General features: G+C 39.1%; 2 protein-coding genes across 5 annotated transcripts; one reads left to right on the top strand and one right to left on the bottom strand.

Annotated features, from left to right (window-relative positions):
- Window positions 1-419: 419 nt before the first annotated feature.
- Window positions 420-6,192, top strand: LOC135078852 (autotransporter adhesin BpaC-like). The gene is made up of 2 exons (XM_063973415.1): window positions 420-528; window positions 946-6,192. Exons 1-2 carry the CDS (start codon window positions 502-504, stop codon window positions 6,076-6,078), a joined length of 5,160 nt encoding a protein of 1,719 aa, XP_063829485.1. The 5' UTR covers window positions 420-501; the 3' UTR covers window positions 6,079-6,192.
- Window positions 6,193-6,340: 148 nt separating this feature from the next.
- Window positions 6,341-22,544, bottom strand: LOC135078853 (protein gooseberry-neuro). 4 transcript variants are annotated; one of them, XM_063973416.1, is made up of 6 exons: window positions 22,045-22,544; window positions 20,888-21,060; window positions 15,527-15,667; window positions 14,047-14,155; window positions 8,025-8,221; window positions 6,341-7,373 (listed from the first exon to the last, which is right to left on the bottom strand). In XM_063973416.1, exons 1-6 carry the CDS (start codon window positions 22,079-22,081, stop codon window positions 6,645-6,647), a joined length of 1,386 nt encoding a protein of 461 aa, XP_063829486.1. In that variant the 5' UTR covers window positions 22,082-22,544; the 3' UTR covers window positions 6,341-6,644. The 4 variants fall into 4 exon arrangements, with proteins under 4 accessions (XP_063829486.1, XP_063829487.1, XP_063829489.1 ...); XM_063973417.1 differs by having other exon boundaries at window positions 15,527-15,664; XM_063973419.1 differs by having other exon boundaries at window positions 22,049-22,544.
- Between the last annotated feature and the right edge of the window lie 83 nt (window positions 22,545-22,627).

The raw sequence follows: 22,627 nt of genomic DNA, 5'->3' as shown, positions 1-22,627 counted from the left end.
AAATGTATGGATTAAGACAAATTAAAACCATATTATTACTGTCACTTGTGCGTTCGAACGCACGTAGGTACTTATCGTACGAGTTTGAGCGAGTGACGGAGGCCTGTTACCATTCAAAAAATATTTTAGAGTCTACAAACAAATTAATTAAATCCTACATCCGTTAGTATAATTGTTGACGTCGGATGTAAACATCCGGTCGTGGCACATTTGTTTTGGGCTTTCCTTCAGCGCATTGCGTTTTATGTGATATAATTAACTAATGTTAGTACTTAGTCATGCTCGCGAAAACATTTTGTTTGGAGAAGATTTACTGTGTTGGCTGGTTATCTCGCCAGAAGTCATTATCTAACGACGTTATCTAGTAATTGCCAGTCGAAGTATAAAAGGATGTGCTCTACCACCGGAGACAAATTCTAACGAACGAGCTCTTATATCACACAAGTTTTAAACTTAGTGAATAACGAACGAATTTCGCGTTGATGTGACAAAGCATTCAAAATGAAGATAACATATTTACTTCTAATTGTAAGTTTTTAAGTGTTACTTTAAATAATTAAGTGTTGTGTTGGTGTTATGAATGATAGATAATAATTATTTAATTTTAATGTAATTTTACAATTTGTGAGTGAAGTGTAATTTAATATTATAACATAGTTGAAAATTTGCTTTTTATAGCCTTTGTTTTGTGTTGCAATATTTGGTAGAAACTCATTTTCTTAAATCGTTTTAAATACCTGCATGTTTTTAATATTTATTTAAAACAGTGAAAGTGAATTAATAATGCAGTTATCGAAAATAAATGAACTTTACGAATTTTAAGTTTAGTGGCGAAGCCTAGTTAAATATCTTGTAAAGATTTTAAATAAACTCCCTATTTCCTTACACATAATATTAATGCTGTCGCTGACAAATTAATAAATTATGTTCTTTTAATTATTTCAGGTCTGCTTTAGCGTGGTGTGTGCGAAATATTTGCCCGATGAAACAAACTCTAGACGAGCTTTGTTATGGAAGTCCGACGATTCAGATTCAGATGATTCCAAACACATAGACTCCAGTGAAGATAGCAGCAACAATGACGACGACGACGACAGTGACAATTCCGTGGAGCGAAAATTACAGGAACAGGAACGTAAACGTCAAGAAAAACTGGCAGAGCAGAAAAGAAAAGAATTAGAAAGAGAAGAAAAACTGAAACGGAAACTGGAGGAACAGAGACAAAAAGAGGAAGAAAAAGAACGTAAACTAGCGGAAAAACTCGCTGAAAAACAGCGCAAAGCACAAGAAAAGTTGGAAAAAGAGGAGCGAAAGCGCCAAGAAAGAATTGAGAAAGAAAGACAAAAACAAGAAGAAGAAAATCGCAAGAGGCAAGAGAAAATTGAAAGGGAAGAACAAAAACGTTTGGAAAAAGAACGTAAACGATTGGAGGATTTAAAGAACAAAGCAAATCATAGTCAACAACCCATTTCTTCAGAGTCAGTGGAAGATACTGCAGAAGAAGAATTAGATCTTGAAGATATTTGGAAAGGTTACATATATCAAAGATATGGAGTTAACGTGAATAGTACTGCTATCGAAAAGAAATTGGCCATACGTAGATATATGAGTGAAGAATTAGGCCTTAACGCTAACAGTACTAAGGGCGATTTCCGCCAAGCTGTTATTAAGTTGATACAAACAAGGCTTCAGGGTGATGTTTCTGTTCAAGAATATTTTAGGAATCACATTTTGAGTCATGTTAACGCTGTTGGCATACAACAATTGAAATCAGATTTAGAAAGGAAGTTGGAGAAGTTGAATAATAAAACAATACTTCTTAATAATTACAACTTAACTACGGCACCAGAAGCACAGTACGTTGAAGAAAAGAAAACATTCATTCAAGCTATTTCACAGTTTTTGGCCAATATTCTGCCAAACTGGGTCACCGGAAGTACACCAAACACGATCTCGAACCAAAATGGAGCAGCTAATTCAGTGTCTGCAGGTCAAGCTATCGCCAGTGGCCCTTCTGCCGCTGGAACTGTTGATGCCAACGGACAATCTACTGCTTCTGTGGGCTCTTCTGCAAGTGAAACTCAATCCAACTCTGCTGCCTCCAATGCCGCACCTCAGGGACAAGCTGCTGATAACTCAGCGTCTGGAAGTACTGTAGTGAATGGTGCTGTTGGAGATTCTAGCGTTGCTGCCAATGGACAAACAATTACAGCTGATGGCTCCGTTTCTGGAATCGCCGCAGGCAGTGGAATAGTTGATAGTTCGGACGCTGGAATTGCCGTAGTAAGTGGCAGTGGAGCTAATGCTGATGCATCTGGCGTAGCAGCCCAGGGTCAAACAAATGCTGCTGCTGGTTCTGTTTCTGTAACTGCTGCAAACGGTGGATCTGGATCTAATCCTGCTGTCTCTAATGCCACACCTAATAGCCAAACGAACTCTATTGACGGTTCTACCTCCGCCGCTGGAAGTTCTGTAGTGAATGTTGATGGCTCAGCTGTAGTTCCCGATGGACAAGTGAGTGGTTCTGATGGATTAGCTGCTGAAGTCCCTACAGCCGGTGCAAGTGGAGCAGGCTCTGCTTCATCTGCTGCTGCATCTAATGGACAGACGGTTGGCTCAGCTTCCGCCACTGAAAATGCTGCAACAAGTAGTGGTGCATCTGGCGCAGTATCTAATGGGCAATCAAGTGCAACTGGTGGAGTTAATGCCGAAAGTGGAGCAGAATCTAACTCTGTTACTTCCGGTTCCGCAAATACTGTGGCTTCCCCATCAGCCGCAGGAAGCGTTGCTGTGAGTGAAGGTGGCGCAGTTGATGCAGCATCTACCGTGGATTCCACATCTGCCGCAGGAAGCGTTGCTGTGAGTGACAGTGGTGCAGTTGATGCAGCATCTATTGGACAAACAAATGCCGTGGATTCCACATCTGCCACAGGAAGCGTTGCTGTGAGTGACAGTGGTGCCGTTGATGCAGCATCTATTGGACAATCAAATGCCGTGGATTCCACATCAGCCCCAGGAAGCGTTGCTGTGAGTGACAGTGGTGCCGTTGATGCAGCATCTACTGGACAAACAATAGCCGTGGCTTCCCCATCAGCCGCTGGAAGCGTTGCTGTGAGTGACAGTGGTGCAGTTGATGCAGTATCTATTGGACAAGCAAATGCCGTGGCTTCCCCATCAGCCGCAGGAAGCGTTGCCGTGAGTGACAATGGTGCAGTTGATGCAGCATCTATTGGACAATCAAATGCCGTGGATTCCACATCAGCCGCTGGAAGCGTTGCTGTGAGTGACAGTGGCGCAGTTGATGCAGTATCTATTGGACAAGCAAATGCCGTGGCTTCCCCATCAGCCGCAGGAAGCGTTGCTGTGAGTGACAGTGGTGCCGTTGATGCAGCATCTATTGGACAATCATATGCCGTGGATTCCACATCAGCCCCAGGAAGCGTTGCTGTGAGTGACAGTGGTGCCATTGATGCAGCATCTACTGGACAAACAATAGCCGTGGCTTCCCCATCAGCCGCTGGAAGCGTTGCTGTGAGTGACAGTGGCGCAGTTGATGCAGTATCTATTGGACAAGCAAATGCCGTGGCTTCCCCATCAGCCGCAGGAAGCGTTGCCGTGAGTGACAATGGTGCAGTTGATGCAGCATCTATTGGACAATCAAATGCCGTGGATTCCACATCAGCCGCTGGAAGCGTTGCTCTGAGTGACAGTGGCGCAGTTGATGCAGTATCTATTGGACAAGCAAATGCCGTGGATTCCACATCAGCCGCTGGAAGCGTTGCTGTGAGTGACAGTGGTGCAGTTGATGCAGCATCTATTGGACAAACAAATGCCGTGGATTCCACATCTGCCACAGGAAGCGTTGCTGTGAGTGAAGGTAGCGCAGTTGATGCAGCATCTATTGGACAGTCAAATGCCGTGGATTCCACATCAGCCGCTGGAAGCGTTGCTGTGAGTGACAGTGGTGCAGTTGATGCAGCATCTATTGGACAAACAAATGCCGTGGATTCCACATCTGCCACAGGAAGCGTTGCTGTGAGTGAAGGTAGCGCAGTTGATGCAGCATCTATTGGACAGTCAAATGCCGTGGATTCCACATCTGCCGCAGGAAGCGTTGCTGTGAGTGAAGGTGGCGTAGTTGATGCAGCATCTATTGGACAATCAAATGCCGTGGATTCCACATCAGCCGCAGGAAGCGTTGCCGTGAGTGACAGTGGTGCCGTTGATGCAGCATCTATTGGACAAACAAATGCCGTGGATTCTACATCAGCCGCAGGAAGCGGTGCTGTGAGCGAAAATGGCGCAGTTGATGCAGCATCTACTGGACAAACAAGTGTTACAGATGCCTCTGCAACAGGAAATTCTGCAGTAAGTGAAATAGAATCAAACTCTGCTGCGTCTAATGGACAAACGATTGATTCAGCTACAGTCCCTGAAAATGTTGTGAGTGAAATTGGAGTAGATGGCTCTGTTGCAGCTCCAGGAGGTGCCATAGTAATTGACAGCAACTCAGCTTCAAGTACCACTGATGTAGTATCCAATGAACCAACAAGTGCTGCTGATGCTTCTACTGTTGGAGTTTCTGCTTCACCTGATGCGCCACTTGAACAAACAGTTAGTGACTCTACCTCCGGTTCTGATGCTGCAGTAAGTGGAAGTGATGTAGCTTCTGGAGTCAGCGGAAATGTTGTCACACCTAATGAACCAGTGGTTACAGGAAGTGAATCTGGTTCAAACACTGGTATCACTGATGTAGCATCGAATGGACAAGCAAATGTTGCCGATATCAGTGGAGCTGGCTCAAATGCTGCTCCCTCCAGTGTTGCGCCTAATGGTCAAACAAGTAACGTTGATAACTCAGTCGTAATTCCTAATGAACAAGAAACCGCTGTCAATGATGTTGCTCCAGCAGTCGTTGAAGGTAGTGCAATTGCACAAAATACTGAATCTTCAAATACACAAGTAAATGCTGTTGATGCTGTATCTTCTTCAGGAGCCGCATCTGAGACTTCATCAACTGTGAACTCAGAAGTTGTCACGAACGTAGCTGACACAGCCGCTGTTGGTTCCTCTGATGTAACTGTAGCTAGTCAAGGTGAAGCTAATTCTGTCGCTTCAGAAGTATCATCTAATGGACAAGCGAGTACGAACGATGTTACAGTTGCCGAAGATTCTGCAGCTGGAGAAACTGGATTGAATAGTGTGCCTTCAGATGCTACTACCACTTCTGTTGATACACCGGCTGCACCTGGAGCTTCTGAAGTGGCATCAAATAATCCTACAGCATCTGATGTTTTATCAAGTGATATCATAATTGTATCAGCTACTGAAATTCCTATTACACCGGAAATCTCTCCAGTTTCTACCCCATCTAATGCTGGTGTTAATGAGCCTGCGACCGCAGATGCAAATGTACAAGATAGTAGTGTGGTCTCAGCTGCATCTGCTTCAGCTGTCTCCGAAAATGTTACGGCTGATGCCACAGTCACCAATAATGTGCCAAGCAATTCAGTTGTTGATGTGAATTCCGCTGGAGCTAATGAAGCTGCTGCCAACACAGCCAGTGCATCAGAAGCGTCCGCTGCTGCCTCAGGATCAAATGCTGTTGATGCTACCGATGCCAGTGCCGCAGGTCCATCCGAAACGGCTCCTGTTGCCTCATCAAATGTACCTGACGTAAGCAGCTCAAGCAGTACCGCCTCAGAGGTTGTACCTGTTTCATCTGTTTCGGGCAGTGAATCTGCAGTCGCCGTTGAATCATCAACAGTCGTCGGTGATGGCAGTGATGTGGTACCAACTGATGCTCCAGTCCCATCGGAAACCCCTGCTGGCACAGACACACCAGCTGTCAGTGAACCAAGTACTGACTCACCAGTACCTGAAGCCCCAGTGAAACCCGTCCCAGCAGTAGATGTTGCACAGTCTGAAGTTTTGCCAGAAACAACCGTAGCTGATGTTCCAATTACAGAGGCGCCAGTGGCAGTAAATCAGGCTGCTCCCGAAAACGTACCCGCAGATGTGGTATTTCCCCCTGAGGAACCGGGTGCTTCTATTGTAGAAATTACAACCCAGATGTAGATTGTTACCCCAGTATTTGTTCTTAACTAAACGTAATTTATAACTCACATTTTGTAAATAGGTGCTACTAATATTATACGTACTTAATAAATATTATTTGATTCAGAAGCAATACTCTTAGCATTTTTATTTTACGATCGTTGCTAGCACACCATACTCAATATTAGATTTTCTACTCTTGTAAAGTACCTTACATACTCGTACGAGTACATAAATAAAACAAACACATTATTTATTAAATTATTTATGCTAATGACTTTTCTAATAACTTTTTACAAATGTTTGGTTTAAAGTAGGTATCTCTAAATGGAATGCATAGTAGAGGTAATTTTATCTTTTTAACTAAGTTAATCTTACTAATTAAGTTTAAATATAATTTAAATAAAAATAACAATAAAGGACAAACATTGAGCAAACAAAAGGAGTGGATCATTGAGAACTTCACATGTTTCTACATGATGATTTGATTTTGATAACAGTTTTCAAGATTCATGTACCTACTCCTGTTATTAAACTCATTGACTATAATTTAAAGTAAAACAACTTACATCTAATATTTCGTTTCGTCATATCCAGTATTTATTAGTAGCGTTAGGTGGTGGATTTGGATAACTGTGTTGATTGAGAGGATCACTCATGTTAGGGAAGGCGTACGGATCGTTCATGTATTTGTATTCACTTGATAAACCTGCGAGGCTCATGTTCAGAGAATTGTGTGACGGGCTCCAGTTTGCAGCAGCCGAAGGATCCACAGGAACTTTGGAGTAGTCAGCGGGAACTTTAGGATACTCAGTGCTTGGTAAAACCTTATTATAATCGTCATTGCTTGCTTTAACAAAAGCATCCTCTCTAGGCTCGATGACTTCCTCGCTAGCGACTTTCTCATCAGCTTCTGGTTCTTTTGGTAGATAGTTGATAGGTTTGTTGTAAACGTCGTTGGTTGGATACCGAGCGTAGTCGTTTCTAGGGACTGCAGCGTCGAGTATTTGGCTTGGTGCTGAGACGTTGGCGCTTACTAGATGACTGAAGGTGGAGCTAGAGGTGCTTGGGAAGGCAGCGCTTTGAAATGCTTGATTGAGGTGCTGCGATTGCGCCATTAATTGGTTGTAGTTAGCGTATTTTTGGTGGTGCCAGGCGTCAGGGTGCTGCGGATGCTGCGGTAACGGAGGGATGTCCCCTGCCGGGTAGGGACACGGAATCTGAGGCATGGGTAACGTGGAGTAACCAGCTAAGCCTGGCGTAGAGTTCGAGCCAGTGTGTTTTCTTAAGCGAGCTCGACGATTCGAAAACCATACCTGAAAATAAAATGATAATAACATAAAACTTCTACTTGTCTTTTCTCAACTTAATTGCTTTTGAGAAAATATGTGAAAATTTTGTTGAATCATGATTCAACTACTATAAATAAGTAGGTATTCATATTTATTAAATAACGTTCTTAATTAATGTAAATGATACAGTGACCTAATAACTTAAGTGAATAACAGAAACAAAAATATTACATTACATTTATTTATCTTTTTCTTAATTAATTTGAATGAATGATAATTTTGTAAAGTGGCACTCCGAAACTACATTTAGCACCACAATGTCATTTTACCTTAACGAAAATTAAAGTTTCTAATTTTCTTCAGGCGTTAAAATATAACGTACCTACCATACTAAGCATTTCGAGAGATAGTAGGTTTTAGACTGCTCTGCTGTTAAATGTATTGTTATTAATTTATTTAAACTAAATTTCTTATTAAAACTTCCTTTATTAAAACTTAATGATACAAAACATTAGAATAATGTCAAATGAATGGGATTCTCTTTTACACCATTTAATGAGATGTTTTACTGTGACACCAAGGGCAAGAAAAGTCTCATATAAAATGGTGTTCAATCAATTTTTACTAATAGCACCTATGGTTTATGGAATATTGTAGTATTGAAAGATGACGTACCTGTATCCTGGCTTCAGTGAGCCCCGTCTGCAAGGCGAGCTCCTCTCGTGTATACACGTCAGGGTACTGGGTCCTGTGGAAGGCCCTCTCTAGGGCGTCCAGCTGTTCTCCCGTGAACGTGGTCCGCGACCGGCGCTGCTTCCTCTTCAGGGTCAGACCCGGCTCCGACTCGATGTCCGAGGAGTCTGATCCTCGACCTGGAATTTATGAAGATAGACGGAAAATTTGTACTTATGATATAAATGCGAACATTAATGTGTTACCTATTTACGATTAAACTGAAACCAACAACTAGACTTATTTTGATGAAATTTGGTATAGAGATAATTAGGACCTAGGGAAAAATGTAGAATAGTTTCGACCTGTTTTTGAAACGGGATACGCGCTGTATATGATTAAATGTAAGTCGAACGAAATGTGGTAGGTACTGGAGGCACTTAAAATGGATTTATCGCTGCACTGAATTTCTCATAGCGAAAGAGCTTCCAATCAAACCAATAGTTTCGTCGATTGTGTCAAGTGCGAATACGTAAAAATACCTTTGTTATAGTTTACTGGCAAGTAGATCCTTGAAATAAAGGCACTGAAAGATAATTATGTAAGAATAAATAAATTCCAATTCCTTGAAGCTAAGATAAGTGATATTGAGCTAGTCTTTGTTATATTAAGAATGTAATATACGAATGTCTTCTCGATGGGAGGTTATAATTTATTTGACATTATATTGTAGCAATTTGTCTTCATCTCTTTTTTTGAGACACGCGTTATTTATTAAGCTTGTGTTTTTTGTAAAAACCCACATCATGTTTTAATTCGGGCAAATCAAGGGTCGTCAGGCGCGGGTCGGACTCATTTATAAATCGGTAGCGGTATCCTACGGAAACAGATTAAAAAACTGCCGGCAACAATACGCGGCTTTGGGTTTAGAGCTGATTTTAAAAAATGCGGCTTATATTAATAGCCTTTTGAAAGAAGTCAAAATTGAATGAGATGAAAAAATAGGGGCTCAGCGTGGCGCGGAATAAGGAACACCCAGCGCGGCGGCCTCTTTGTCGGCGTCTTTGCGCGGTGACACTTTGGCACTATTCAATATTTTGGAGTCGCAATCTGGATTTATGACATGAACGAACGCGAGCCTTAATACGCGATTTGGACTCTGGTTAGACGTAGGAAGTAAATAAGTTTTATAACACTGTCAAAAAACCACTTTCTTAATCTCCGGTTATTAATTTTAGCTTTTCTTTATTCCAAGCTAAGCTCACTGTTCGAAATTTATAATATCCTAACCTTTACCCGTCGAATTTGATTAATTTATTGCAGGCAGAGATAGCTAAATTAGTTCTACCATCAATTCAAACTTTTGCGAACTTACGCATATTAATCATGTCATCAAATGATAATAAACAGTGATGCAAACTCAACGGAAACCGCCTATTATCCGTTGTAGGCGTAGGAAGGAAGGGCCGTAAAAAGCACGAGGCAACACATCGACCACAAAGGCTGCGACACCAAATAAAAAACATCGTATTGTAATAAAATGATTTACATTGCTCAAATTCCCGCGAGCGAGAGAGCGACAGATTTATTTGGCCTTTTTTGTTCCCAGTCCTGATCTTAACGTATGAGACCAAATGACTCGCGCGCACCGCAACGGTCGAGAGCGAACTTTAAAAGGGAATCGTAAAGTTTCTTTTGGTTTTTCGGGGACTGTAAAAGAAACCTACAGGGGATTTAATGTCTGGTGAAAGGAGAGAGAGCGATGGGGATTGCTGTGTGTGGGATAAGGAGGGAAGGTTTTGGCGATTGCCGAAATGTGACCCCGTGAAGATTCGGGGCGAGCCAAGTCATAATTTGGAAGTTGAAAGAGCCGCGCGGCGTTTTAACACCTTCATAATCTGGGCTCATTAAAAAGCCGGGCCGCCTTTGTTTCAGCATGTAGTTCCGATGTTAACAGATGGCTGGCGCGGCCCGGGGTGGGCGTAAGCTGTTTATTATTTGCCACGAGGTGCCATTTAAATTATTTTGATAATTTATTTGCACTGTCATGAACTTTAACTGTGTATCTTGTTTGTTTCTATGGCAGTTTGATTTGACAGATGAGGTTAAGAGACAGTGCGTGATGTTTAATATCAATTACCAGTTACATACCTATTCATATTAGAGATGAGACGTATTTACTAGAACAGATCCACACACTAGGTATTTTACAGTACTAGGCGGCACCTATTCCAATTTTTTAAATACTTGATCCACCTAGTATTTTATAAATTACACGATTTCCGACCCTACCGTCAAAGTAATAGAGGTTATTATTGCGTAATCCGTAGTCGTGTATTACGCGCACCTAATATTTCTCGCTAAGCTTATGTGCGAACGTAGAGATTCACTCCGTCTCTGTCTGACCAAACAAATTTTAGCGCGACGAAGCAAACGCACACAAACGTAGTCAAACCATATTCATGTAAATAAGAAAAAATATGTATTTTTTTTTATGAAATTGATATCTTTTAAATACGCCAACTTTTAAGTTGACAGTCCTAAGCCTGTTGAAGTATGAAGGGAGGAATTATTATTCAATTTCAAATTGCATTATTCATAGTAATACTACGGTTGTATCTTTTCAAAAAAAAATTGTATTTTAAAGTCACATTACGTGGATTAGTCCGCACTAGTCGCGTCAAGTATGCTAAATTACTACGTACTAGGTGGAATAGGTATTTGGATCGAGTATTAATAAATACTAGGAATAGGTGCACCTAGTATCAAATTTACCTAGTATAACCCATCTCTAATTCATATTATATTATTAAACGCAACAACTAACAATGGTTTACTAACCCGTATTGGCAGAATTCCGAGATTTATCATGTTAATTTCCAAACATCAAAGGGATCCGCGAAAGCCGAATTAAATTCGTACATAGTAAACAGTTCGACTATGATAAGCTATTTTGGACAGATAATCTAGTTCTAGACCGCTCAAACAGAATTAGTATTTGCACGTTGCGTTTGATGCCGGATTACGTCATATACTTAGTCATTATACATACATCGAGGATTACCTGCTGTTTCAACAGATTTGAACTTTAACATCTATAAACAGAACACAATATCCTTTGTATTAAAAAAAACATTTATAAAGTAATCAATACGTGGCCTCGTACTCGTATTATGAAGCAAACTCAAAACTAACTCGATTTAAGCATATTCAAGCTATTGGTTGAATTTTAAAATACAGATTAATTTACTAGCATGAATAAATTTTCAGGTTATAGGATAGATTTAATTTACTAGCATGAATAAATTTTCAGGTTATAGAGATAGATTTCATGATCATCCTTATCAAACCATTAAGAGTAGGCGCACACTGTTGATTTTTCGTCGGCCGATAGTTTAGTCGGGCAGTTGATCAGTATGGGCATGTATGGGAGTGCGCACACTACGCCGCGGCGCCGATTTGATTTGGCCGATTCTTCATACAATTAAAAATCGGGCAAAACTATCGGCCAACTAAAAATCAACGGTGTGCGCCTACTCTTAGTCTCTAATGCAGAAGCACGCCCTTTCTAAAACTGGCTCAAAATTAAATTTGAGTTGTCTTTATGTACTACTTTCGCATTATGTGTTATAAAAATGAGATGTGTTGATTACTTTACATACATTATCTTTCACTTCCGGGTGTTCCTCTATGGGAGGGCCTGAGCGACGCGACAAATCTGTCTCGAACACAACGCGGTGTAATAAATGCCTTCAAATAGTTTGGATGCTAGTTACTCTATGGTGGGTTTACATGGTTCCTATCCTCTTCCTATCCTACTAATTTAAATATGAAAGTTTGTGAGGATAGATGGATGGATTACTTAACGAGCATTCATTTGGCTAGCCAAAGTTCTAAAATCTAGGCTATTTAGGCGCTTGAGAATTTAGTAAAATATTCAAGAGTTATAAGAAGAGGCGCTACTTCTTAAAAATATTTTAAAAAATCAACAATCGACTTTGCTAAGTGGTGAATTGCAAATTACATCAATATTCGCAGCACAAGTACCTACCTAAGTAATGCTAATTATCCTTGGAGGTATTTTAAACAAACAAAATCGGTTACATCGGTTAGTTTTCTAATTAGAGATATTATCATCGGTTAGTTTTCTATCTAAGTAGAGTGTCTAAGTAGCTCAGATGGAAGAACAGTCGCCCGGCAAGCGAAAGGTCGTGGAGTCGATTCCCGCCTTAGGCAGTTCGATTTATTAAAGCTGTTTATTTAAAATAAAGTTTTTCTTATCTTATCTTCAAAGTATTTGGATTTAAGGCTTTGCCATTCGTAAGTCGTCATGTAAGCCCTCTCTAATTCAAGATGTAGAGTGATTGCGCTACACCGCGGAGGTTCGGTAATGGCCCCCCCGCATTTAGGCCGCTAACGACACATGTTATTAAACAAATGCAAGATTTTATCGCCGCCTTTGTTTCGTGTGAAAGTCGATCGTTGATGTCTCGCGATTTGTATTGTTGCGTTTTTCAGCGCGCGACAATTTGCGATTGCGTATAGATAAAGTAAAATGGAGGATTGCGACGGGAAGTATGTCAATAAAAGTACATTTTCACACAAAATATTTTTAGTATACCATCGAAACTTTTATGTAACCACCACCTTTGTGTTTTTAAGATCTATAGCTTAACAAGTTCGATAACTTCTACGTAAGTTCAAGGCGTACCTATTTGTCTTATCGTATGGCGAGATTGACAAGTACCCAAGCAAGTGAGAGTTTGCTTAACATTTCAGCCGACGCTCACAAAAAGCGCGGGCCTTTCAACCCTAAAAAGCAAAATAGGGCGGCAAATCTACGAGACAGGTACATACCTACGGCGGATCTCAAAGGGCAATTACGCATTGACATGAATAGGTAAACACAATGCAACAATGCGACAACAACCAAAACATGTTACGTCGATTGTGTGCGATTTCAGCACTATCCAAGTGCGCAGCGGGCGTCCGCGGTGACTTTGTCGGACTACTTTGTCGGACGACTCGGCTTAAAGACTCAAACGCGACCGCCTCGCCGCGCCTCGACAACAAATTGCAATATTTCAAACTGCAACAATGACTGCGTAAGATTTGTGTACGGAAATTGAATTTTTTTAACGCACCTCGTGAGAAAGCTTTGACAGGTTGGGGTTATTAACGCGCCCGAGTGACCGCTCGATGGGACGGGAAGTTGTGCAAATGGGGGTGGTTTATCTTTTCGGCTTATTGATTCGGAAGTGACTTGATGTTTTGATAAAAATGAGAAAAAGCGCAACGGATTATGCGCATCACTATTTTTTTCAAACACGAAAAGGTGCCGTGCGTGAGTCATAACCACAATATAGAGTAAGAATAGTTCTGATATAAAATTAAAGGTATAAAAATAACGTCGCTACGATCAAAGTACGCCAATAACTATAGCCTTAAATATTGACTCAACGTTTCGTTACTATAGTAAAGTTCACAATAAAATGCCTATTTTTCAAGGCCTCGTTAAGTCGCGCGATCGATTACGTCTGCGATTCAAGAAGTTGCCAGTTCACGATAAAACACGTTTTTTGGGAGACGGACGAGCTTGAAACGTGATTGTGACGATAAATAATGTTAGAAGACGATCAAATTGAAAGATTGTTCAAGTTCCTCGAATACTCGTGTTGATCTTGTTATGTCAGGGCACTACAGGTGTAGAGTTCTAATAAATTATTCTGACTACTTAAGCAGTTATCGATATAATAATGTGACTTGGATGTAATATAAGAGTGGCAGACGTATAAATAGGTATAGAGAAGTTTAATAGAAATTATCTGCATAATAAACAAACCGAGCTCCGTCCGTTTTTTTTTTATGAAAAAACCATACAGTTGATCGAATAATAATGTTTTAGATGAGTTAATTAAGTTTTGGATTGCTAGCAAACAAGACAAGCAAGCTCGTTCTTAATTATTGGGCAAACGTAAAGGCAATGCTCATTAGATTGAATCAAATATCTCAGAAAGCATCTCACCTCCCAGAATCCCGTCGATGCTGTAGTCTTTCTTCCCATCAGGGTCCCTGGCGCCCCCACGGAGCAGCCTCGAAATCGAAGATATGCTGGGAGGGTCCGACACGCCTTCCTGCAAAACGCGTCATTACACGTCATTGTCTCAACACCAAACACTTTTTACACAGCCTAAAATAACTCGGCCTTTTAAACGCCGCCCACGATTTTTAGCGGACAAAAAACACTACTTATTTTATCACATGCTTTTTATTGTATCCCTTCACAAAGAGGAAAGGTTTTTAGGTTTTATTCCGGCTATTTCTGGCACATTTCATTAGGCAAATCGACAGATGCAATATTGAAACATTACGTGATTGGACGCAAAAAGGAAGCCTTTTTCATTGCTACAAAACGTTGGACTTCAAAGAGTTGTTTGTTTTGCATGCAATCTTTCAATTAGATTGGATTTGCTTCTAATATCTTTGATTGCTAGATTTGTAGCAATAAACAAAATTTTTCTTCACGTTTTTAATGAAATGTGAGAGGCTTTTTGACATTTTCAATAGTTTATCTTTACCACTTCTTTTTACCACTTTTATAAATACCACAATATTAAGACGACTTAAGTCACATCACAGGACACATAAAAGAAAAATTGTTTAAAAAAATAGTGTTAGAGGCCTCATTCCCTTGGATGCTAGATATTTCGATTGTCTTTAAATTTTCACCAAATTATTTATTTACAAACAGAATATACACGAATACCCTTTCATTCGGTTTCCGTCCAGACCGCAGACCTTCGAAATGCGATCGAGTACAGTCCACGCCAATTCTACGAATTAGATATTCGGAATTTTATTTTTTCCTATGGATGTCAATAAATAAATAAAAAACGTTTATTTCTTTTTTACACAAAAAAGGTACAAAGCAAATGGAAGTGGCTCAGCTCGTGCTGCGAAGGACCTGTCGTAGACGTAGTGGAGGTTTTCACTTATAATTTCGAAGTCATTGAGACAGTTATTCTTCTGATACATAATTATTTTTTGTCCAATTTTATTGCCGCGGAGTGTATTTGCTACTTATTATTCACTAGCGACCCGCCCCGTCATCGCACGAGTGCTAAGTATAAACCATCCTCTTGAATTACTCTATCTATTAAAAAAACCGTATCAAAATCTGTTGCGTAGTTTTAAAGATCTAAGCATACATAGGGACAGACAGCAGAAAGCAACTTTGTTTTATACCTACTATACAGGTTGTTAGGTAAATGGGTATATGAGCCGACACTAGCCCATGTTAACATGGGCATATAAATGGTATGGTGAAGTTAGAAATTTGATATCATCATTTAATTTTTTTTAATTTTCGTACAAAATAAATTTTAAAATGAAGATATCAATTTTCCGACTTCACCATACCATTTAAATGCCCATGTTAACATGGGCTAGTGTCGGCTCATTTACCCATTTACCTAACACCCTGTATAGTGATTTTGACATATTACCTTGATGAGTTTCTCTCGTATCTCCCACGAGAAAATGCCTGGGTTCTGCCGCTTCAGCTCCTCAATCCTGGCTTCCACCTCCGGCGTGGCCACCCTGGGCTTCGAACCGCCAATCACGCCGGGTCTGATGGATCCGGTCTCCTGGGCGAAAGCAAAGCTTCCATTTATAGATCACTTATTAAATTATAGGTATAGCAATGAATAATAATTCCTTATACATATTAAGGCTGAGTTGCACCATCTTATTTTAACTTTGACAAACGTCAAAAGTCTGTAAAACTCCATACAAAACACATCTGTTATCGTCATAGTTACTGTTAACGTTAGCTGGTGCAACTCAACCTTAATGATTTATTTGCACCATCTAGTCGTTTCTAATCGATATACTTTTGCCAGAGTGGCCGTGGTCATCATTGTGATTCATAATAAGTGGTGATCTCTGCAATCTAGCCTAGATCTAGTCCCATACAATGTGAAAATTGTAAATGAGAGAAGTTTTTTAAGTCATGATAAACTGAAGTTACAAAATACGAGTATGATCTTTGATCTTATTTGATAGTAATAATGACGTTATTACGCACAAGTTCAAAATGTTTTAAAGTCATTCTGGTTGTAATTCTATTCTAAGTTTATCAGCCGTGACTTATATTTTGCTTAGAAAAAGAAATTATGGCTAAAAATAGATAATAGCAGCATCACAGGTGCCGAATCGATGCTTTCCAATTGAAAAGACCCTAATAAAATGTATTAAGGTGACATAATAACGTCCATAAATAAATAAATAACACGGTAATAGTGCTTATCTACATGTATCCAATTCAATGCACCTTCCAAGGAAAATATATTTCTGAAAGCTGCCGTATTTTTCTGCAGTAATAAATGGTCACTAAAGTTGGTTGTGAAGGCAGTAGCTATTTGTTTAGATATATTCTGGTATTTTGTACGTACATGAAAACTAGCGTCTGGAGACTATAGAGCTATAAATATTGCAGTACCTACTCGAGGAACAAGCTATTATTTAAATGTCTACTGATTTATCAGTTTTACTATTACATAATATCTTCCGACCGCAGCATCGTATGCTATTTCTTTGATGAAGTGACATTAGAGAAAAGTTCCATCAAAAGCTTTCCTGCAAAATTTATACGTGAACAACATTTATGAGTAACATGTATAATTATCTTATACAACATATAATTACCAAATAGCAAGTGAAGTGTTGTTTTGCTGCGAGTGAAAAAACGGTTTTTGTTTTTCCAACAAAAATTACGCAAATGCACTGTTGCACGCTTTGTTGCATAAATTAAAAAATGCAAAACTTTGTAAAAATGTAAAAACTTTATCAGCAAAATATGCAGCTTAGTTTTCTTTGGCAGTCCCCACAATGGCAGAGGTCGAACCCCATGCCGGAGCGTAGAGAACACTTCCTGGGTGAAACAATGGGTTCATTGTGGTGTCCATAGGAGCTGGTGAAAACAGACCTTCAGGCTTGGCTGCACAGGGATCAATGACGATTGTTCCCCACTACCACACTCAACCCTATTGACATGATTGTACTTCAGATATTTGACCTAATAACAATAAACTCGTACATACGAATTTTTTGTAAATATCGTAAGAGATGTACTCGTACCTATATTTATAATTATTTTTCGAGCGTTCATTTTTTTTTAATAGCTCATGAAAAAAACTCTATTTTTAGACAACCATTGTATTGGCATTCCCGAAACTGTAAGAGGGAAAATGAAATGTTTCTGCTATCATAAAAATAACTTTCATAGAAGTGATTTCGGATGAAATATACGAGTAAAGAGGAACACTTAAAAACATTACAAATTAATTTACCAAACATCCAAGTTAATAGTCTTGAAAGGATATTCTGCGAAATCATTATGGAACGCGGGTAATCATAAAGTTATAACAGCTCGATAATAAATTAATAAAATGGTTAACCGCAGACAGTGAAACAATTTTGGGTTAAATCCATTTGTATCATAGAAAAAATATTTTATTATTCAAGAGGGTCAATAAGGAAAAATTAAGAGGACAAGGAATTTTTTATACCAAGGACATTATTTGGAATTCTTTACTTTAGCTTTGTCCATGCGGCTACTCGGGAATTCGTAGAATTCGTAATGTTTGCGGACCTTCACTAAAATGTACAAAATGTACATACACTGTCTTGCAAGTGAATGTGACACTCTACACAATGGATGGGTCGCCAGCTTTTTAGCAGACAGAAGCATCAAGGTCGTTGTCGACAGTAAATGCTCAGACTCTATGTCTGTGAATGCTGGTGTCCCCCAAGGCTGTGTGCTATCGCCTACGCTCTTCCTTCTGCATATCAATGATATGCTGCAAATTAGCGGCATTCATTGCTATGCGGACGACAGCACGGTTGATGCCTCTTATACCGGCCGCGCAAATATCTCTCGGGAGAACGTCATTGAGAGCCGTAACAAACTTGTGTCCGACATTGAAACCTCCTTGAAGGAGGTCTCAGACTGGGGTCGACGCAATTTGGTCCAATTTAACCCTACAAAGACACAAGTTTGCGCGTTCACCGCCAAAAAGTTGCCGTTTGTCGTATCCCGCTGTTTCGAGAGCACTCCCCTAACTGCCTCAGCCAATATCGGAATCCTTGGTGTCGACATATCGAGCGAAGTCCAGTTCCGTGGTCATTTAGAGGGTAAGGCTAAATTAGCCTCGAAGAAGCTTGGTGTGCTCAATAGATCGAGACGGTATTTCACTCCGGCCCATCGTCTGCAACTTTACAAGGCGCAGGTTCGGCCTCATATGGAATACTGTTCTCATCTTTGGGCAGGTGCGCCCCAGTACCAGCTTCTCCCTCTGGACCGCATTGAACGGAGAGCAGCTCGAATCGTTGACTGCCAGGACATTTCGGATCGGCTTGTCCCCTTGGCGCTGCGTAGAGATGTATCCTCACTGTGCATATTCTATCGCATGTATCACGGGGAGTGCTCCGAAGAATTATCCGGACTTATTCCTGCCGCCACTTTTCGCCACCGATCTACCCGACAGCACTTCCACCCCCATCACTTAGATGGTTGGCAGTCCACAACAGTACGTTTCTCTAGAAACTTTCTGCCCCGTACAACCAAACTGTGGAATGGACTGTCGTCTGCGGTGTTTCCGGACGGATACGACCTGCAAGCTTTCAAGAGGAGAGCGTATCTTTACCTTAAAGGCCGGCAACGCACCTGTAACGCCCCTGGGTCTGCGGGTGTCTATGGGCGACGGTAATCACTTACCATCAGGTGATCCGTTTGCTCGTTTGCCTCCTATCACATAAAAAAAAAAAAAAATGTTTTAAACAATAAATAATTTTAAGCTCGCTTTCACCTTCGATCATCATCATCACAGTCAGATGAAATGAAGATAAAGAGTCTCTACGTAAAAAAACAAACTAGAAAAAGTAGTTTTTACCATTTAATTTCTGATTTTTTTAAAAGCCTATTTATCGATTGAGACTCATTAAAAATACGTTAATCCAAAGATTTAGATGTTTGCTGTAATTCCGAATAAATCTCATTTCGTTTAGCAGATAAGTAAATAAATTAAGAGTCGGCAAATATAGTCTAATAAATGAGAGAGGCTGATACAGTGGCTCAATCAACAAATTATTGATAGATGTTCAATATTGGTATTCAATTTGTATGTATTGACACGACCAATTGAATTAATCTAATGAAAGTCAATATGTAATATAAATAATTGTTTTGACATGCTGGTATTTGCCTGAAGTGTAGTTCGTTTATGGTAAAACAAGATTTAAGCCCCGGCAACACTTCGCAAAGGGAAACTTTGTAGTGTCTTGCAAAATTAGTTTAAGACAGTTTAGAACATTATTTCCTCCATCAAAATTTAACGATGCGTTATACCCCTGCTCTATGACACCAAAGCGTAGAGGAAATTTTCAGTAAAATGGAAAGACCCATGCTCTGAAGTTAGAAGAAAACCGATCAAAAGGAGTGTTATAAGTTTGAAGCTCAGATCTCGATCGATTTAAAGTCGGTTTTTTATTTGAAAGTTAGATTTGGTACTTAAAACAGAAATCTAAAAAATAGTTAAAAAACCTTTCTACTTAGAAGATTGGGTAAAAATACCCACGATTTTTTTCTTGAATGGGGGGACTAATATAAGTAATATTACCTAGGTTGGTTAAAAAGCCTTTTGAATATACTTTCAAAAAGTGATTTAATATTCTCAATAGACTAATGGAGGCAGGTACCATTAAGTATTCTCTTGAAGGGATTGCAGCCAGGCTTGTGCTGTGCTTCAAAGCTTCAATATTTAGTATCGAGTAGTTCACAATTTACTAAGAGCATTAATTTACATTCGAGTACTTTAACAATATGTTCTTAATATAAAATTATTATTTTAGTATTAAGGTAATAAAAACATGTTTTCAGTAGGAATAAGTATGTAGAGTTTTTTGTAGTTACTTCATCTTTTTCAAATTAATGTGTAGGTATTTAGACTATTTATAATTATTTTGGCCCAAATAAACATTTTTCTTTCTTTCTTTCAAAAACATTAATTGAAAGTAAATGCTGAAATAATGAAGCATATGAAACATGAATACTAGTTTACAATTTGTACATTTTATGGTGGTTATGAATAGAAATAAATATTTAAAACTAGCTTTAGCCCACGGCTTCACCCGCGTGAAAATTAGTTTGTCGTAGATCGTCATAAATTTTAGCCTATATTTTATTCTGCGTTATAAACAATAATACTGTAAAGTTTCATCAAAATCCATTCAGTAGTTTTTGCGTGAAAGAGTAACAAACATTCAGACATCCAGACATCCAAACTTTCGCATTTATAATGTTAGTAGGATAGGATAATCCCAGTCTACGTATAACGTTATTTATTATTGAAAATCTTACTAGAACCTGTTGCAGATCTTGAGACTTAGCCTCGGGAATTTGTTGACCACTGTCTGATTTGGTTACTTACTACCTGGTACCTATTGAGGACTTTGAAGACGGCAGATTCGTTACTACAAGTACATATTATACTCTCCATCGCCGTTTACGTAGTTTCAGGTTTATCTGTCACCGTCGCTAATGCCATCATCTTATTTTGCGGGAGAGAGATCGAACATTCAAAATTTCGGGTAAATAAATAAACGTTTTTGGGGGCCTGCTACTTCTTGATCACACAGTGGCTAACTGTGGTTACTGTCACAGTGAGTTATCTAAGATACACCTCGTGGTTTTCTCATAAGAATACGTGGAAACTTATCGCCATGAAGGTGAAGGAGAAGATGAAGACTCGTGGTCCAACTTCGACTACTGCCAACTTCAAAATATTCATCCTGATCTGGTCACTCACCTGGTACCTATTAAGGATCTTGGACACGCAGCCGTGGGAGACTCGCAGCTGCCTCGAGATGACGCAGGGCCTGACTCCAGCCGCTGCCATCTCCACAATCTTCAGCCTGATGTGGTTCGGCAGCGGTCGCCCGTTGATGAAGAGACCGCCGAGTTGGTTGACTCGTCCTTGTCCTGATGACAAGGAAATATGGACTCTTAATTGAGAATCTTAAAGACTATCTTTCAAATGCAAGTTCTTCATTGCGAACTAGGTAGTGTAATGATGTACATTTTATACATAAAGTAGGTTAGCTAGAAGGTATTTATGAACCGTTTTAATAGACAAACTCACTTTTAAGGAGTGAAAAATTCCAGTATGATTAATATTATAAGGTAAAATTCTAGTATGATTAATTTTATTAGGTACCTAGGTATGATTAATATCTGTATTAAATATAGAGATTAATATTTCTAAGTGAAATATATTTTAACGTAACATAAAACTAACGGAATATGCACCTCTATTTCTTATTTAAATCATGTTTTTTTGTCAATATTACTTTCAAAAGTTACATTATAATATTTCCCTGTGTATTTCTTGGAGTGGGATATTTAAATGAAAATACAACAAATATTTGACACGTTAAAATATAAGACTACATTTACTGAAATTGCTAGAGTTGAAGAAAATATACAAGGATTGTCTGTAATTATTCTAGAGAGTAATTATTATAAATGTTACATAAATACTCAATTGTCATTTTGCATTTTTTTTTCAGATCCTTTTTATGATAAACGAGATTATCGGCAGTTGTGTTTTAGTGAATGGTTTTATTTTACTTTTAAAATGAACTTAATAGGATTTTTACCTTTAAATAGTAAGAGCTTTTTTACAAGTAAAACATTAGATTTGATGTATAAAATGAAATCCAGCATCCATTCTTTACTTATCTCTTTAATAAGTCTTCTTAGCTTAGTGCCTTGCAATATACTTTATTTAACTTAGTGCATTGAAACTAAGTGAGCTTTTTTAAAATTTCGAAATATTTTTACCATCAAACCATATTATTGTCTTAATAAGATTTTAAAAGCAAAAAGAATCAAATTCACAAAATAAAGTTAGTAGTGTAACATGAAGAAGATTAATTAAAATAATAATTACTTCTATACCCTTACCTACCCACACATCCATACCATTTTGGTGACGTTCCATAATGGTATGACAATCAGTGTGATACTCCCATAAACTTGAATTCTGGCACAAACTATAATGAATTCCACTGGAGCAGTAGAAGCATGTTACCGGCACACATAAACCATAACAAAACCTTTATGTTAACACCGTAAAAACGTCACGAACAATGATAAATATCTGTTTACATTAAATTAAGCGAACGAGATCGAAACACATAATTTTAATTGATTATCACCCATCCTTATTTACATAATTAAAATGACATGTTCAATTAATTACGCTGTCATAAATATTGTGATCGGAATTAATGGCTGACCGGGCGACGCGTTCGATTGTAGACGTCAGGTTTGACCAACTATAGCCATGAAGCCTATCAGACGGCGTTGTTTTTTTATTTGAAAAAAGATCGATAGATCGCGGTATCTTTTTTTCTGCGCGTGAGTGCAGTAGATGAGGTTGTGTAGTGAACTGAGAGTGCCGCTGTGTTTGTGCGGACAGGCCGAGGTATGGCAGTGTGCGTGAGCTCTACCAAAGAGGCTAAGCTGAGGGCCAAAATGGGTGTGT

The sequence above is a fragment of the Ostrinia nubilalis genome, chromosome 15 (genome assembly GCF_963855985.1).
Source record: "Ostrinia nubilalis chromosome 15, ilOstNubi1.1, whole genome shotgun sequence".
NCBI classification, from domain to species: Eukaryota; Metazoa; Arthropoda; class Insecta; order Lepidoptera; family Crambidae; genus Ostrinia; species Ostrinia nubilalis.
This window is presented reverse-complemented; position numbering and strand designations above follow the sequence as displayed.

Excerpts from the sequence above, each read along its gene's own strand:
- LOC135078853 (XM_063973416.1), bottom strand. The coding sequence starts at position 22,081 with ATGGAACGTCACCAAAATGGTATGGATGTGTGGGTAG. Across the intron at positions 14,156-15,526 it reads TACGAGAGAAACTCATCAAG|GAAGGCGTGTCGGACCCTCC; the intron begins GTAATATGTCAA and ends CGCGTTTTGCAG. Across the intron at positions 8,222-14,046 it reads CATCGACGGGATTCTGGGAG|GTCGAGGATCAGACTCCTCG; the intron begins GTGAGATGCTTT and ends CATAAATTCCAG.
- LOC135078852 (XM_063973415.1), top strand. The coding sequence starts at position 502 with ATGAAGATAACATATTTACTTCTAATT. Across the intron at positions 529-945 it reads TAACATATTTACTTCTAATT|GTCTGCTTTAGCGTGGTGTG; the intron begins GTAAGTTTTTAA and ends TAATTATTTCAG.